Source organism: Lissotriton vulgaris, chromosome 6 (assembly GCF_964263255.1).
Source record: "Lissotriton vulgaris chromosome 6, aLisVul1.2, whole genome shotgun sequence".
Classification (NCBI taxonomy): Eukaryota; Metazoa; Chordata; class Amphibia; order Caudata; family Salamandridae; genus Lissotriton; species Lissotriton vulgaris.
This window is the reverse complement of record NC_141694.1, coordinates 1,019,284,129-1,019,300,023: the sequence shown is the minus strand read 5'-3', so window position 1 is coordinate 1,019,300,023 and position 15,895 is coordinate 1,019,284,129. Positions and strand designations below refer to the sequence as shown.

General features: G+C 47.3%; 1 protein-coding gene across 3 annotated transcripts in view; it reads left to right on the top strand.

The window, feature by feature from the left end:
- Nucleotides 1-15,895, top strand: part of LYST (lysosomal trafficking regulator) — a 4,348,576-nt gene that overhangs the window by 4,237,777 nt on the left and 94,904 nt on the right. For all 3 annotated transcript variants that reach the window (XM_086927077.1, XM_086927076.1, XM_086927078.1), the window contains one exon: nt 814-970. In XM_086927077.1, the coding sequence (XP_086783203.1) occupies nt 814-970 (157 nt within the window). The remainder of the gene's footprint in view (nt 1-813; nt 971-15,895) is intronic.

The following is a 15,895-nucleotide window of genomic DNA, read 5'->3' as shown; positions in this document are numbered from 1 at the left end:
CCGGAAACAGGCATCCTGGACCGGTTTCTGGACAATCAGCCGTCATCAGTCAGGCTAGCTTGAATCCAGTGGCAAAGTGAGCAAGAGACCCACGTCTGAGCATACCCTGCCAACTTAGGGCGAACAAAGCAAAACCAAAGGGGAAGCTATCCTGGCTGAAGAGGGGTGAAACCCTGAAACCGGTCCTAGGATGCTTGTTTCCAGTCCAGGGAGGACCTGGCCTGGCACTTGGGGCTGGACTGTTCCCATTGGGCGCAGGGTCTAGACTGATTTGCATATGACTGGGTCCCAACTGGAATGGCATGGTGAGCAATAAAATGATGGATTTAGACCCAGATCTCTGTACTGGGGTGAATGTATGACATTGTTCTGCATTCTGTCCATCAGTAGTTCTTTTTGCATGTGTTTTACCTAGTCTTTGTTTGTGAGAAGATTCACACAATGCTACTGCAGGGCTGTAATAGTTCTGTATATGCAGGGGATGCGTAGATTGCTCCACAAGCTGTAGCATTTGCATGTATGAGACAAGAAACTTGTACAGCCAATACCTTTTTTTTCCTGCTTTTTGTTACTATACTTTTAAGAGAGATAACCTTGAGCAGCTGCAAAGTTCCCTGAACTTTTCTATGTGTTAGGAAGTATAACACTACTACTGCCAAAAAACTATTACTGTGGCCAAAGGTTGTTGAAAATTGAATTTAGTGAAATATTTTTACTTTCTGTCATTAAAATTATTATTGCGCCTGTTTTTGGTAGGCACATCTATTTAATTCTCTATCAGAACTCCAGTTAATATGTCTTATTTTGTTTCAGTTGGTGGTGGCAGTGATCTCCGGCTTTGGACAGTAAATGGGGATCTTGTTGGACATGTTCACTGCAGAGAAATAATTTGTTCTGTTTCATTCTCCAATCAACCTGAGGGTCTGTCTGTCAATGTTATTGCAGGTGGACTTCAAAATGGAGTTGTAAGGTGAGAAATTACCACATATATGAACATGGTATCGACTTTAGTTTTCCATTGTGGTTTATATTATTTATGTTAGATTTTTGACATTGTGTCTATTCTCAAGCTTTTTTTTAAGTTTTGTGAGACTTTACATGTCGTAATGGAAGTTACAACGATGCAGACATCATTGTAATGGAAGTTACACCGACTGCACATTGGTAAGCGTCGTCTGCGGCTCCGCGTCCGTCGCCGGCATCGTTGGTGCCGGGATGATGTCGTCGGAGTACTTAGACATCGCCCTCGCGTGCTGACGCCAGTTCTTCTTTTTTCCACGCCAGCAAACGCAGATCCGGGAAGAGCAGTACTTCAGTCAATTTTTGACTAACTTTTTTGATCTCTTTTGGATCCTTCTCAAGTAGATACCGACTCTCGGTGCCGATAGGTATGCCCAGATTCAAACCCTCCGACGACTGTAGCCAATTGATGTCGGTTACCGACCTCCACCGTCGGTGCCTTTACTGTCTCGGGGCCGACCACGATGACAAGTCGTGCCCCGACTGCCGGGCCTTGACCTCGAAAGCTAGGCGGGAGCGGTCCTGTAAGCGTCTCAAGCTCCGGCACTCGGCCCGCGCCGCTCGAGGTCCCGGTCCAGGCGGAGGTCGAGGGACCGGTCGCGGGGCCGCAGTCATCACAGCTCGGCGAGTCGACACCACTCGTCAAGCTCCAAGTCCTCAGGTAAGTCGAGGCACATGAAGTAGAAGAAGCAACATCACTCTTCCGACTCCCCCCAACGCTCGCGCGATACGGCCGGGCGTTCAGACGACACCCCACGGCTCTGCTGGAGCAGCAAGTGCCGTGTCCAGTTCCACACCTGCCAGTCCCTGGGCTGCACGCGACACCGGAGGAGATCAGCGCCTTCCTCACAGCCATGAGGTCGCGCTTCCCTCCGTCGGCACCCGCTGGGTCGCCTTCGGGCCCCACAGGTCCGACTGGGAGCCCAAGAGGGCTGGTTGCTCCGGCCCTGGCGCCGCCGGGTGCTTCAGCCCCGGCGCTGTCAACGACTCCGGTCCCGACGCCGCAGGGCCCCTCTGAATCTGGGCCTGGATCCGTGCCGACACCGGTCGACCTCCCGACCTCCCCGCTGGCGCCTTCACCAAGGGTGTCGCCCCCGAGGTCGTCCCCGGGCGGCGGCGGCCCAGGTCCCACCCCCGATCCGGATCCGGCATCGGACCGGCGCCGCCCGGCACCGTATTCGACGCCGATGGGTGAGCCATTCACTGAGTACCTGGCTCCATCTTTTGACCCTGACTACCAGGAGATGGAAGACGAGGAGGACTGGGAGGGGTCTGAGGACCCTCTGAGTGAGAAGTTGGCCTGATATATGATGTTTCCAATTCTGGAACCACCTTATTTTTTATTTTTTTATTTTTTATAACCTCATATTGCGATAAGAATGTGAATAATAAGGTGTTCGGGGGAAATGACGGTCTGTTCGGGTTATATGCCTTCACTGCCCCGGGACTCTGCTGAGTATCCCAAGGGGAGTTTCCCAGCTTTTTCTCAAGACCCGTCAAACTTCTCCTCTTTACCTTTATCCAACACAATAATTCCAAGGATCTGTGATGAGCTAGCCCTAGAGCTACTCGGCAGAAATCCAGTACTGCCAGGAAATTATTGTCTCCGCTTTAATCATTGGTAAGCCAAAAAAAAAAATAAAAAAAAAAAATGAAAAAACGAAAAAAAGAAATAAAGAAATAAAGAACCAAAAAGAGTAAAAGAGAAGAAATACTGATCAAGGCACAAGAATAAGGGTTTTGATGATTACTCAGGAGTAAAAAAATGTACCCATATATCCCAGTACTGCATTCTTTTTGTACTATTCCCTTTCCTATCCAGCCTGCATACCCTAATTACAGAGTTTAACCAGTCCTCATATGTTGGAGGTGTCGGTTTTATCCAGTTTAAACAGATCTCTCTACGTGCCAATAATATCAGTGTAAACATTAGCTTTTCCTGGGGTTTACTTAATCTAATGGTGTTTGAAGCGATCCCAAAAATAATTAAAGAGGTACTTACAGTTATTGGGGTTCTCATTAGAGCCGAGAGTGTCTTACCAATTTCTTGCCAAAATTGCGCAAGCCCCGAGCAGTGTTGAAACATATGGATATCATCTGCCTTTTCTTCGCCACATTTACTGCAGGCTTTTATTGATGCACCTTTGAACCTTGATAATCTCTTTGGAGTCCAATACGCTCTATGTATTGAGAACAGATGATTTCTTTTTAGAGCAGCGGGTTTTACACACTCCCAACATAGTTCAGAGGATTTTTTCCATATCATCTTTAAATCGATTTCTTCGTTGGTAAACTCTCTTCTCCATATTTTTTCCGATATTGATTGATCTTCTTCTCCTGCCTCAATTAACGCCCAATACCATTTTGATATTTCTTTTGTTATTATGGCTTCCTTTGTCATTTCCTTTTCAAAGTTTCCTGGATCTGTTGTTTCTCTCGGGATAGCATTAGCCCAACTCTTCAGTTGGTAATATTTAAACTTCGACACTTTCCCTTCCGTTATTGTATGTAGATGTTCCCATGATATGAATTCATTTTCACATAGGAGTTGTCCCCATTTTTCAAGACCTTGTTGTCTAATTACACTGGATAATGCATCTTTGAGACATTCTGGTGTTCCAGGTGAATCCTAAATTGGGGCCATGTTGCTGTAATATGGGATCCTCAAAATACTTCTAAATTGCGTCCATAATTTGACCGCATTAATTAATAGCTTCAGTTTCACTTTCTTAAAAAATTTTGGATGGCCAAATTTGAAAAGGAAATAGTCTTCTCCATTTGTGATATGTTGAAGGAAACTTGGGAAATTACCGTGTTTCATTAACAACGTTCTGAAATTTTTAAACTGAAAAGCCCTGCAATACTCAATAATGTCTGGACTTGCAATGCCCCCTTGATTTTTCCTTCTCCTGAGTTTGTTCCAAGCAATTCTTGTGCTTTTTTTCGACCAAATAAAACTGGATAATTCTCCTTGTATTTTCTTTAGGGCAGCTTTATTAAACTCCAACGGAATTGTATTAAAAAGGTATGTAAATTTGGGGATGATGGTCATTTTTACTGCGTTTGATTTACCCAAACAGTTTAGGTGTAGACCAGACCATGTTTTAAGAAGACTTCTCATTTCTTTTGCTACTAAATTTAAATTTAATTGGGGAATTTTATTCAGATCTTCAGTTAGCATGATCCCTAAGTATCTTATTTTTTCCTTTGAGAAAGCAGGTTTTGTCGTACAGTTCCAACTCATTGCCTCTGTTTTATTATTATTTATCGAGTAGCCTGAGACCCTGCTAAAGTTATTCATTATTTCCTTAATTGGTAATTCTGAGTTATTGTAGTTGTCTGTGAACACCATAAGATCATCTGCATATAAAGCCACTTTTTTTTCCCAATTTTTGTATTTAAAAGGTGTTATTTTGATGTGATTTCTAATTGAACAAGCTAAAGGTTCAATATATAAATTGAAAAGAAGTGGCGACAAGGGGCAGCCTTGCCTCGTACCCCTCTGAATGGTGATGTTACTTGTCAAACTCCCGTTCACTAATATATTTGCTCTAGGGTTTGAGTAAATTTCCTTCACCATGTGACTAAAATTACTTCCCAAGTTATTTTTTTCTATGACATTGTTTAAAAATTGCCAGTTTACGCGATCAAAGGCTTTTGCCGCATCATAGGTGATGATCGTGAGGGGTAGCTGTTCTGATATAGCTACATCTATTGTCGCTATTAATTCATGTGTTATTTCTTGAATTTGTCTGCCCTTTATGAAACCCTTCTCGTCCCGATCGATCAGGTTCGGCATTAGCTTTGATAGCCGTTTTGCTATTATGTTCATAAATAATTTATCGTCACAATTAAGTAGAGATATTGGTCTGTAAGACTCACAGGTTTTTGGATTTTTCCCCGGTTTTAATATAAGACTTATTGTGGCGTCATTCCAAGAATCAGGGATTTTTTCATGCTCCATGTATATCTTATTCATGACTTTTGTCAAGTGCTCAGTTAAAGGCTCTTTTAAAGCAATGTAAAATTTGTTGGATAGGGCATCAGGACCTGCTGCTTTACCCTTTTTTAGACTTCCTATTGCAGATCTAACTTCTTCAGATGTTATATCGATATTTAGGGAAACGATTTCCTCTTCTGTTAGATTTGGCATTACTATTCCTTCTAGATATTCCTTAATTGTCTCAGTTGAAGGATTTATATCCTCTTTATATATTGTTGAAAAAAAATCTGCAAATTCTTGTCTAATTTCGGAGTCGTCTTCACATAGGGCTGATTTATCTTTGGTATACACGGATAGTATAGTATTCCTTGTCTGGTCTGTTTTCAACTTCCACGCTAGCATTTTCCCACATCCTTCCCCATATTCGTGTTTAGCCAATTTACTGTTCTCCCATTTCTCTTGTACTATGTTCTCCAAGTAGTCTGTTAGGGTCTCTTTTAACTTACATATCCTCTCTGTTAGTTTTTCATTAGAAATTGGTGATGAGCTGGCTCCCAGTTGTGATTCTGTTTCCTTAATTTCTAACTCCAAATTTTTTATGTCGGTTTTTCTTCCCTTGCTTTTATGGGCACCCAAACTAAGTAAGTGTCCTCTTATCACTGCTTTGTACGTGTCCCATTTAATTCTTTCAAAGGATTCTTCACCATTATCTGCAAAGTAATTAATTGTCGATCTTAGCAATTGGTCCACACTTTCATCCGTTGTTAGAATTGATCGATCCAGGGTCCATCTAGTCGGATTTAGACTTTGTGTTAATAAGATTTTTAATTGGACAGCCGAATGATCCGATAAGTGAGCTGGATGATGTTCGATGCTTTTGACCTTATCTCGGAGTGAGTTGCTTATTAAGAAAAAATCTATCCTAGATTTATGTCCTAATTTTTTATTGTGAAAAGTAAACGGGTATGGTTTTTCCCCTTTTTGTTTCCACATGTCGTCCAAGTTTAGATCTCTTTCGAATATCCCCAACCATTCCCTCATCTTCGGTGAATTCCTTTGTTTAGACGGAGGTTGCCTATCTACGGTCGGGTCTAATATTATGTTATAGTCTCCTCCTAAGATTACTGGGACAGTGGATGTTATTAATTCTGAATATAATTTCTTAAGTGTCGCCGGGTCATCAATATTTGGACCGTAATATCCTGCTATCATAAGTATGGAGCTAATATCCTAATTTTGCCCATTGCCCATCTTCCCTTTTTATCAACCTCTTCTGATTCCAGTTTAGCATTCAGTGATTTTTTTATGATAATTGCTACTCCTTTTATGTTGCAATCTTGTGATGTATGAATGCTTGAGCCAATCCAATGTAAGTTTTTCACAATTTGAGACCACTCTGATTTTATTAAATGAGTTTCTTGAAGAATAATTATCTCACTTTCTATCTCTTTCAAATACTCCAAAATTCTTCTTCTTCTCTTGGGAGTCCTCAAACCGTTAACATTCCATGAGAGTATTTTTATCGTCTTTTCTTTTGCCATTCCGTTTTTAAAAAGAAAATTTTGGTTGAAAGATTGAGAAAATTAAAGAAAAAAGGACCATCTTGTCCCCATTGAAAACCTTTGTTTACCAATTTTGAGGTTATTTTTTTGTTTTTTTTTCCCTATTTTGCTCCCCACCCACTTATGGTTATATCTTACATGTTTACTGTACAGTGTAATCAAGTCGTCCCTCCCAGAGGAAGCCTCCCTTCTTCTTTTTTCAGGTGGTATTTTCCACCCTTTTCGGGTTCCGCTACGCCAGCCTTTTTATTGCATAATAAGTGGTTGTTATGCCTTCATTTTCCCCTTTCATTTAACTGTTTGGCTTTTAAATCAGTTTCGTCTTTTGCTAACCAAAGAGTTATTTAAATTTCTCCTACAATTTCACTAGACTTGATTCATCTTGTCAATTTCAATTTGGTCTTTTATCAACTGGATGAGGTTCTCTACCTCTTTTGGCTCTCTTAAGTTGTGCATCTTGTTTCTCCACATTATTCTTAAGGCAGCTGGGAATTTCAATTGAACATTTGCTCCCAGACTTTTTAATTCTTGCATATATTGCCCCAGCTCCCATTGTCTGTCTTGTGTGGTTTTACATATATCAGACCTGACGCGAAATTACCAGTTATCTTTATTAAAAGATCCGCTTTTTAGTCCTTCATTGAGTAATCTTTCCTGATACGAGGCGGACAGCACACCGCGGGGACTATAGCAAATAATAGTTCAACATTCACATCTACGTCAGCCACATGTGAAGCTGGTAGCAAGGGTAAAAAACGTATTGGTGAAGTCGAGGGAGAAGAGATACCTGCTTTAGAGTACTTGGAGGTAAGCACAGAAGGAGAAGAGGAGGAGGAAGTCATACAGCATAAAGTCCCCTTAATCTCAGTTGAATCACTACAGACACTACATCAACCAAGGCTAAAAACAACAATGAGTAATTCAGTGACACAACTCATAGGCAAAGAAACTGAATCTGATATAACCCCACAAGAACAACAAGGGGGAGCAACTGGGCTATAAGTTGAAAAAGAGATGGATGTTGATCTGCATGAATCACTGTCAGGGTAGCGAGACTCGGAGCAGGATATGGATCATACGGCTGCAAATAAGATGGAAGAGATAATGGGAGCTCGCTTAGACAAAATGATGGACAAAATCCTGGGAGAAATGAGAGAGAAATTCTCAATATCAGAAGGGAATCAATCTAAAATTCAAGAAGTAGTCGAAAACCTTGACCAGAAATTAAACGATTTAGGAGTACGAGTAACGGCTGTGGAAAATGAGATTGGCTCCTTAACTAAAAAAGTAGATGCAAACCAAAGAGAAATACGACAGATAAAAGACAGTGAGAGAGCCATCAAAGAAAAACTTGAGTCCTTGGAAAACCAAGGAAGACGCAATAACCTCAGACTACTGAACATTCCTGAAAATCTGGAAGGGTCAGATATAAAATCATATGTTATATCGCTGCTAGAGGAGTTCTTTCCCTGGGTAAAGGACTGTGAGTTATCAACAGATATTCAGCGGGTACATAGGGATCCTTTCAGAAAAAGTAAAGACCGAAAAGCCCCAAGGAAAATACTAATAAATTTCAGGACTTATTCTCTGAAGGAAAGATTACTAAACTCAAGAGGTCTTGTTAAGCGAGCTGTTTTACCAATCACAATCTTGTAATATCAAATGAAAGGACACCACACAAGTATATATTATAAAAATATATGTATTTATTACTCAAAATAATCCCCAGTACTCTTTATGAGCAAAGGGGCACAAGCGTTTAAACAAAAGCACAGTATAACATATGAAAGTTGCACAATTATGGATGAGGGCGGGTGGCCACTCAAACCATTTATTAAGAAAGTGGTATAAGAGATACCAATCGAACAGTGGTTAGGCCTAGGGAATCGCTGGGAGCAGTCGGGACTAGCAATGCTGAAGCCGGGAAAAGCCTGCGGGATTCGGGTGCAGCGCTTAAAGCACACGCATGCACCAATGTAAAATCAATGGTGCGTAAAAGTTACACAAATAGAGTTTAAGGATACTTCCGCTGAACCTAGAAGGACAAAACTTTAGACACAGACCCTAGAGGTGTGTACCAGTGTGGGAACACCGGCGTTGATGAGTTACCTCACCCACAGGAAGCGGGTGCATAGGGTCGAAGTGGCGTCGGGTTTCGTCACGCAGGCTGTTGGTGCTTGAAGCTGAAGATGCTGCAGGCGATGTGAAGGAGAAGTGTCCGGTGTGATCCAAGGGTGGATCAGAGAGGTAAAGTACCTGAAAGCAGAGGGGACAGAGTCTGGGTCACTCAGCAGTGACCAGGGTGGAACCAGGACGGAACCGGGCAATGTCGGGCGCAATCAGGTGGTTGTCGAGGAGCTTCTCTCCGCTGCCACGTGGGCTCTGGGGCATCTGCGACGTCCAGGAGCGGGTCACAAGCTGTCCCTTCAGTCTCTCACCGTCGGCGCTGTCGGCTTCAAGATCGGAGCAAACAACACTTGGCAAGAGCAATCCACGCAGGACTGGAAGATTGCTTCTCACTCGGACCAGGAGGGTCAGAGCGGGTGCTCCTTTCCAGAGGAGCGGGTGCAAGTCTGGAGCAACCAGAATCACAAGTCGTATTTCAAGTTTCGTCGGCACAGGGGCCACAAGCCAGCTGGCAAGTGACCGGGCCAACGCGTTGAGCCAAAGAAAGCAGAAGGGCCCCACGCAGCACTCGTCGAGTGTGGAGGGGTGAGCTTCGGTGCAAAAGTGGCTCAGGGCTGGGGCTTCTCAAACCCCGGTGTACAGCTTCGAGGGTCACTCGTGGGCTTCACGGTTAGCGTCTCATGGTCTTTTCAAGATGCCACGGGTCTCAGCTCTGCAGGGACTATGGATCGGCTGTAAGAAGGCAGGCAAGCTTGATCTCGTCGATCTCTGTCGCTCAAGTTATGACGGGAACTGCAACAAAGCAGACGCCGATGTGCTGGATGGTGCCTGTTTGCACATGGTGGTCACTCCTTGACCACAAGGGAGATTCTTCAGTCTTCTACGTCGAGTAAGATGTCGAAGGGTCCAGAGTTTCGTTTCTTATGTTTCATCAGGATAATCTGAGTTGCATTGGCACTGCTCCCACTCTTATTTGAATCTGGTGGGCTGGATTACCTGCTAGGTCCCTCCTATGGGTGGGACCCAGGAAGGGGGTGGTTACACCCCTTTCACTTTGTCCAGGGTCGCGCTGGGACTGGGGCTGGTGAGCCCCGAACCGGTTTGACCGGATTATGCAAGGGGAAGCCTTGTGTTCCCCAGGAACTGTCTGGTTTCATTCAAACCTCCCTGCTACAATCCACTATCTCCTGTCTGGGGTGGTGTGACACCTCCCCGCAACAGGAAAGCCTTTGTCCAGGCCTCCTCTGCTGAGTTTCGGTCAGCAGCAGGAGGTCAGACTCGTGTCTGTGGCAGAAGCATCCATTTTGTGAATCTGAGGCTCTTTTGAAAATCAACCGCGTTTCAGTAAAGTAACATGTCTTCTCCCTCTAGAGGGGTGGAATGCTATCCCCGTCGACAGGGCTGTCGAGGGGATAGTATTCCAATTCATATGACACCTTACACGACATGTTTGATAAAGCCAAACCAAAGTTAACATATAACCGCGAGGATTATAAGGCACTTAATAGTATATGGTATGGCATTATCCTGGAACAGCTTAGGGAGTTGTTCCCGACAGCTGCAGACAGGCTCAGCTCATGCTCGAGCTCCATCTCACATTAAACCACGCACTCTGCCTCCAGGATTGATAAGGCCTTCCATAGGAGTGACTCACAGGTTTATATGTGTCCAGATATAGGTTTAGATATAGGTATACTATACCTAAGCAAGAGGTGATTACACCAGCTTGCCCCAGCTGAGTGATCAGCCAGTTGTGTCAATTTAAGAACCAGCCAGGGGTGGCAAAATATATGCTGCAGCCCCTGGTAGGCCTTGGTGGCACCTATGCCCTGAGCACCTATAGTGCATGGTACAGGGGCTGACAAGGAGTCCATTTCCAATTGTGATATGTACCTATAGCACATGTATTATGAATTTAGAGAGAGAACAGCAGGCTGGGGGTCTGATTAGCAGGCCACAGCCTCAGTAAGTCGAAAACCAGTGAAGCAAAAAGCAAAAATTTGGGGTGACCATAGGATAGCAGACCCTACTCTCCTACACAACCCCCCCCCCCCCCCCCCCCCCAAACGCAGGGACATTAAACTTAACCTTGACCAGATAAGTCTTCATGTTCTAAGTGGAAGTACCTGGAGCGACCATCTGCATTACTATGGTCGGTCCCTGGGCGGTGCTCCACTGTAAAGTCCATCCCCTGTAGGGAAATTGGACCACCGGAGTAGTTTGGGATTTTCTTTTTTTTTTAAAACCTTTATTTATGAATGCACAGTACACAGCGTCTGCCTACAACCCCGCAGGGCCGGCCGCTATGACATAAACGGATGGTTGAAAAGTAAATTTGGAGACAGTACGTTGTTAAAGCAATCTCTCGAGACTTCATTGTCGGATGGAACATAGCATCATATCAAATAGGATAGGAAAGGTTTAATTTTATGATTTTGTCGAAAAGAACAACAACACACAAACACATGGTATCATAATGGCAAGGGTCGCAGGAGGGGGGGGAAGGGGGGAAAGAACGCTAATAAATAAAGGAGCACATATGGCGAGGGGGGGGGCGAGCACGAGGGAGAAAGCAAAGGCTATACTGGAAATTGGAAAAGGAACGTCAATCATGGAGAAGAGGGGAGAGGAACCTCATAGTCTAGTGTTGGGGAGCAAATGTCTCCGCGGTACGAATTCCACAGAGCCCAGACCCTGGACCATTTCTTGGGACGCCCCCGCGCCTCATACACAGTTTTTTCTCGGAACATGCACCAGTCCATGTTCTCTTTCCAGGCACTGAGCAATGGTAATCTAGGGGAGCCCCAGAGCTGCGCTATATCTCTCTTTGCGACCATGTTGCCCAGAGTAACCCAAAGCGTTTGGGCAGCATTTCAATCCGACGGTTCCCACACATTGAGCAGGCAACGTCGTGCTTCGGGAAGGAGGGGGATCCCGGTGTAGTTTGGGATTTTCACCCTTCATCTGATTTAGCCACAAGAGGGGCTTATGGTCTGTCTGAATTAGGAAGTGAGTTCCAAACAAGTATGGCCTCAACTTCTTCAGGGCCCAAACCACAGCAAAGGCCTCCCTCTCAATAGCTGACCAACGTTTCTCCCTGGGGGGCAGCCTTCTGCTAATAAAAGCAATGGGCTGGTCTTGACCATCTACATTAAGTTGTGAAAGCACAGCTCCCACCCCCAACTCAGAAGCATCTGTCTGTACAATGAACTGTTTGGAGTAGTCAGGACTCTTCAGGATAGGTGCAGAGCACATGGCCTTCTTCAGGTCATCAAATGCCTTTTGACAGCTAACTGTCCACTGAACCTTTTTTGGCATCTTCTTGGATGTCAAGTCATTTAATGGTGTCACAATGGATCCATAGTTCTTTACAAATTTTCTGTAATACCCAGTCATGCCCAAGAAGGCTCTGACTTGTGTCTGGGTAGTTGGAGGAGCCCAGTCCTGTATGGTCTGGATCTTGCTCTCCAGTGGTTGAACCTGACCCCCACCTACTAGGTGGCCCAGGTACACAACCTTGCTCTGCCCTATCTGGCACTTAGTAGCCAGCCTTGATAGTCAGGCCTGCCTTTTGCAGGGCCTCCAGAACCTTCTTCAGGTGGATCAGGTGATCCTCCCAGGTGGAGCTAAAGACAGCGATATCATCTAGATATGCTGCACAAAAGTCATCCAACCCATCAAGGACTTGATTCACCAACCTTTGGAAGGTGGCAGGCGCATTCTTCAACCCAAAGAGCATTACCACAAACTGATAAGTCCACTAGGGGTAGAGAATGCTGTCTTGGCTTTTGACTCTTCAGCTAACCTGATCTGCCAGTAGCCAGCTGTCAAATCATATGTGCTCAGAAACTTGGCAGAAGCCAATTTATCAATGAGCTCATCTGCTCTTGGAATGGGATGTGCATCTGTCCTAGTGACAGCATTGAGACCTCTGTAGTCCACACAAAACCTCATTTCTCTCTTTCCATCATGGGTATGAGGTTTTGGCACAAGGACTACTGGGCTGGCCCATGGGCTCTCTGATGGCTCAATCACTCCAAGCTCCAACATCTTTTGCACCTCAGCCTTTATACAATCCCTGACGTGGTCAGGTTGCCTGTAGATTTTATTCTTCACAGGCAGACTGTCACCAGTGTCCACCTCATGGGTGCGACAGTTAGTTTGACTGGGTGTGAGTGAAAACATGTGTCTGTGGGCTTGCAAAACCTGTCTGCAGTCCACCTGTTGCTGCTCAGTGAGGCTGCCTGCCAAGGCTACTCCATCAACTGAACCATCATCAGGATTCTGGGAAAGCAGCTCTGGGAGAGGGTCACTCTCTTCCTCCTGTTCCCCATCTGTGGCCATGAGCAAGCTCATTTCCTCCCTGTCCACAAATGCTTTCAAACGATTTACATGGAGCACCCTGTGGGGGCTCCTAGGGGTTCCAAAGTCAACCACATAGGTGACTTCTCCCTTTTTCTCAACAATAGGGTAGGGACCAGTCCATTTGTCCTGGAGTGCTGCTGGGGCCACTGACTCCAACACCCACACCTTCTGCCCTGGCTGGAACTCAACCAGAACAGCCTTTTGGTCATGCCAAGCTTTCTGTAATTCTTGACTGGCCTCCAGGTTTTTGGATGCTCTCTCCATATACTCAGCCATCCTGGAGCGGAGACCAAGTACATGTCCACTACATCTAGCTTAGGCTTTCTGAGAGGTAACTCCCATCCTTCCTTCACCAAACACAGTGGACCCCTCATAGGGTAGCCAAACAAAAGTTCAAAAGGGCTGCAGCCAACCCTCTTCTGTGGGACCCCTCTGTAAGCAAAGAGCAAGCAGGGTAAAAGGGTGTCCCATTTCCGCCTAAGCTTCTCTGGTAATCCTTTTATCATTCCCTTGAGGGTCTTGTTTAATCTCTCCACAAGCCCATTGCACTGAGGGTGATAGGGTGTGGTAAACTTGTAATCTGAAAGAGACACGTTAGTGATAGATTCCTTACCTTAGAATATCCCCAGGCGTCAGACTGGATCCGGAAACTTTTTGCGTAGCAATACCCCTGCGCGTCGGTAGGCGTCGTCTGCGGCTCCGCATCCGTCGTCGGGGTCATTAGCGCCGGAATGATGTCGCTGGAGTACTTAGACGCCGCCCATGCGCGCTGACGTCAGTTCTTCTTTTTTCCGCGCCAGCTAGCGCAGATCCGAAAGAAGCTCTACCCCCAGTCAATTTTTGACTGAACTTTTTGATCTTTTGATCACTCTTTTTTGTCGAGTCTTCGACTCTATCGGTGCCGGTAGGGATGCCCGGGTTCAAGCCCTGCTCGAAGTGCGATCGACTGATGTCGGTCATGGACCCCCATCGCCAGTGCCTGAAGTGCTTAGGCCTCGACCATGACGATCGAACCTGCTCCGACTGCCGGGCCCTGACGTCGAAGGCTAGGCGGGAGCGGTCCCGCAAGCGACTCGAGCTGAGGCAGTCGGCCCCGCGCCGCTCCAGGTCCCGGTCCCACGGGAGGTCGAGGGACAAGTCGCGAGGTCGGAGTCATCGAAGCTCCGGGAGTGGACACCGGTCATCAGGTTCCAAGTCCTCAGGTAAGAGGCATGAGAGGTCGGAGCGACGTTATCGATCCTCCGACGCTCGCACGATGCGGCCGGGGGCTCGGGCGACACTGCCCACGGGGCTCCGCGGGAGTCACTAGCGTCACCGCCTGCCCCACACCTTCGGGTCCCTGGGCACGGCGCTACGCCGGAGGAGGTCGAGAGGTACCTCATGGCCATGAGGGCCCTCCCTCCTCAGTCGGTTCCCGTGGCGCCTTCGGGCCCAACGGTTCCGTCTGGAGTTCCTAACGGGTCGGGTGCTTCGGCCCCGAGGCCGTCGGGTGCTTCGGCCCAGGCGCCGCCGGCGACTTCGGTCTCGGCGCTGCAGGACCTCGCCGGATCTAGCTCCGGATCCGGGGCGTCGCCGGTCGACCTTACGACCTCACCGGCGCCGTCCCCACGGGTGTCGCCCCCGGCACCCACTGTGGTTGCCGCCCCCAATGTTTCCTGCGGTCCGACTCAGGCGCCGGAAGGGCGCCTATTCCGTCGGCCTTTGGGGATTTTTATCTCCACGAGGAGGCCCTGTCTACTAATCCTGGTTTACAGGATACAGGTGATGAGGAAGATTGGGAGGGGTCCGAGGACCCTCTGGCACTAGATTGCCAGTCTCAACAGGACTGGACATATGAGCTTGGGGAGGCTAGTGGTCTTGACACTTCGCCAGACACTGGATTTAGCTCACCTCCGACTGTGGCTTCGGAGGCGGGCTCTACATATAGTGTAGTGTTGACGAAGGCAGCTAAGGCCTTAAACCTTAAGCTCCCCGTCGCAGCCGTGAGGACTAACCTCCTCACCGAGGTCCTCAAACCACAGTCAAGCTCCAGTGAGCCCCTGCTGCCATTCAATGAGGCCTTGTGTGACGTTCTTGTGGGCACTTGGTCCAAGCCCGCCACAGGTCCGCCTGTGGATAGGAACGTGGCCAGACGCTACCGCCCGGCCCCGGGCGACCCATGCTTTTTGTCCACCCACCCCACCCCCGAGAGTCTGGTCATCCAGGCCTCAAACTCCCAGACCGCATTCCCGTCGGCCCCGCCCGACAGGGAATCCAAGAGATACGAACAGTTCGGGAAGAAGGTTTTCTCGTCTGTTAGCTTAGGGCTGCGGTCTGTGAATACCGCCTGTCTCTTGTGCCGCTACACCCACACTTTGTGGGACACGGTTGCGGAGGTGCTTCCACAATGCCCGGAGGAGGTCCAGGCTAAACTCGGCCAAGCCCTTGCGGAAGGCCGAGATGCAGCACGTTTTTCTATTCGGTGTGGGCTGGATACAACGGACTCACTGGGCAGGGCGATGGCAACGACAGTGGCGGTTCGACGCCACGCCTGGTTGAGGTCCGCCAACTTCTCGGCCGATGTCCAGGCCACACTCGTGGACATGCCGTTTGATGGCCGTCGCCTCTTCGGCGACAAGGCAGACCATGCACTGGAACGTTTCAAGGACTCCAGGGCTACGGCCAAGTCCTTGGGCCTCACGGCCCCACGCCAGCAATCGGGTGCCTTTTGCTCCTTTAGTGGCCACGGAAGGGGCGCCCCCCCACGTACTGCCAGCCACGCGCCGCAGAATGTTCAACAGCGCGGTGGCGGACGTGGAAAGCGCCGTGGCGGCGGTCGGGGACCACGGCGAGGCCAGTCCACACCTCCCTCAGCAGCACCTGCCTCAAAACCTTCCTA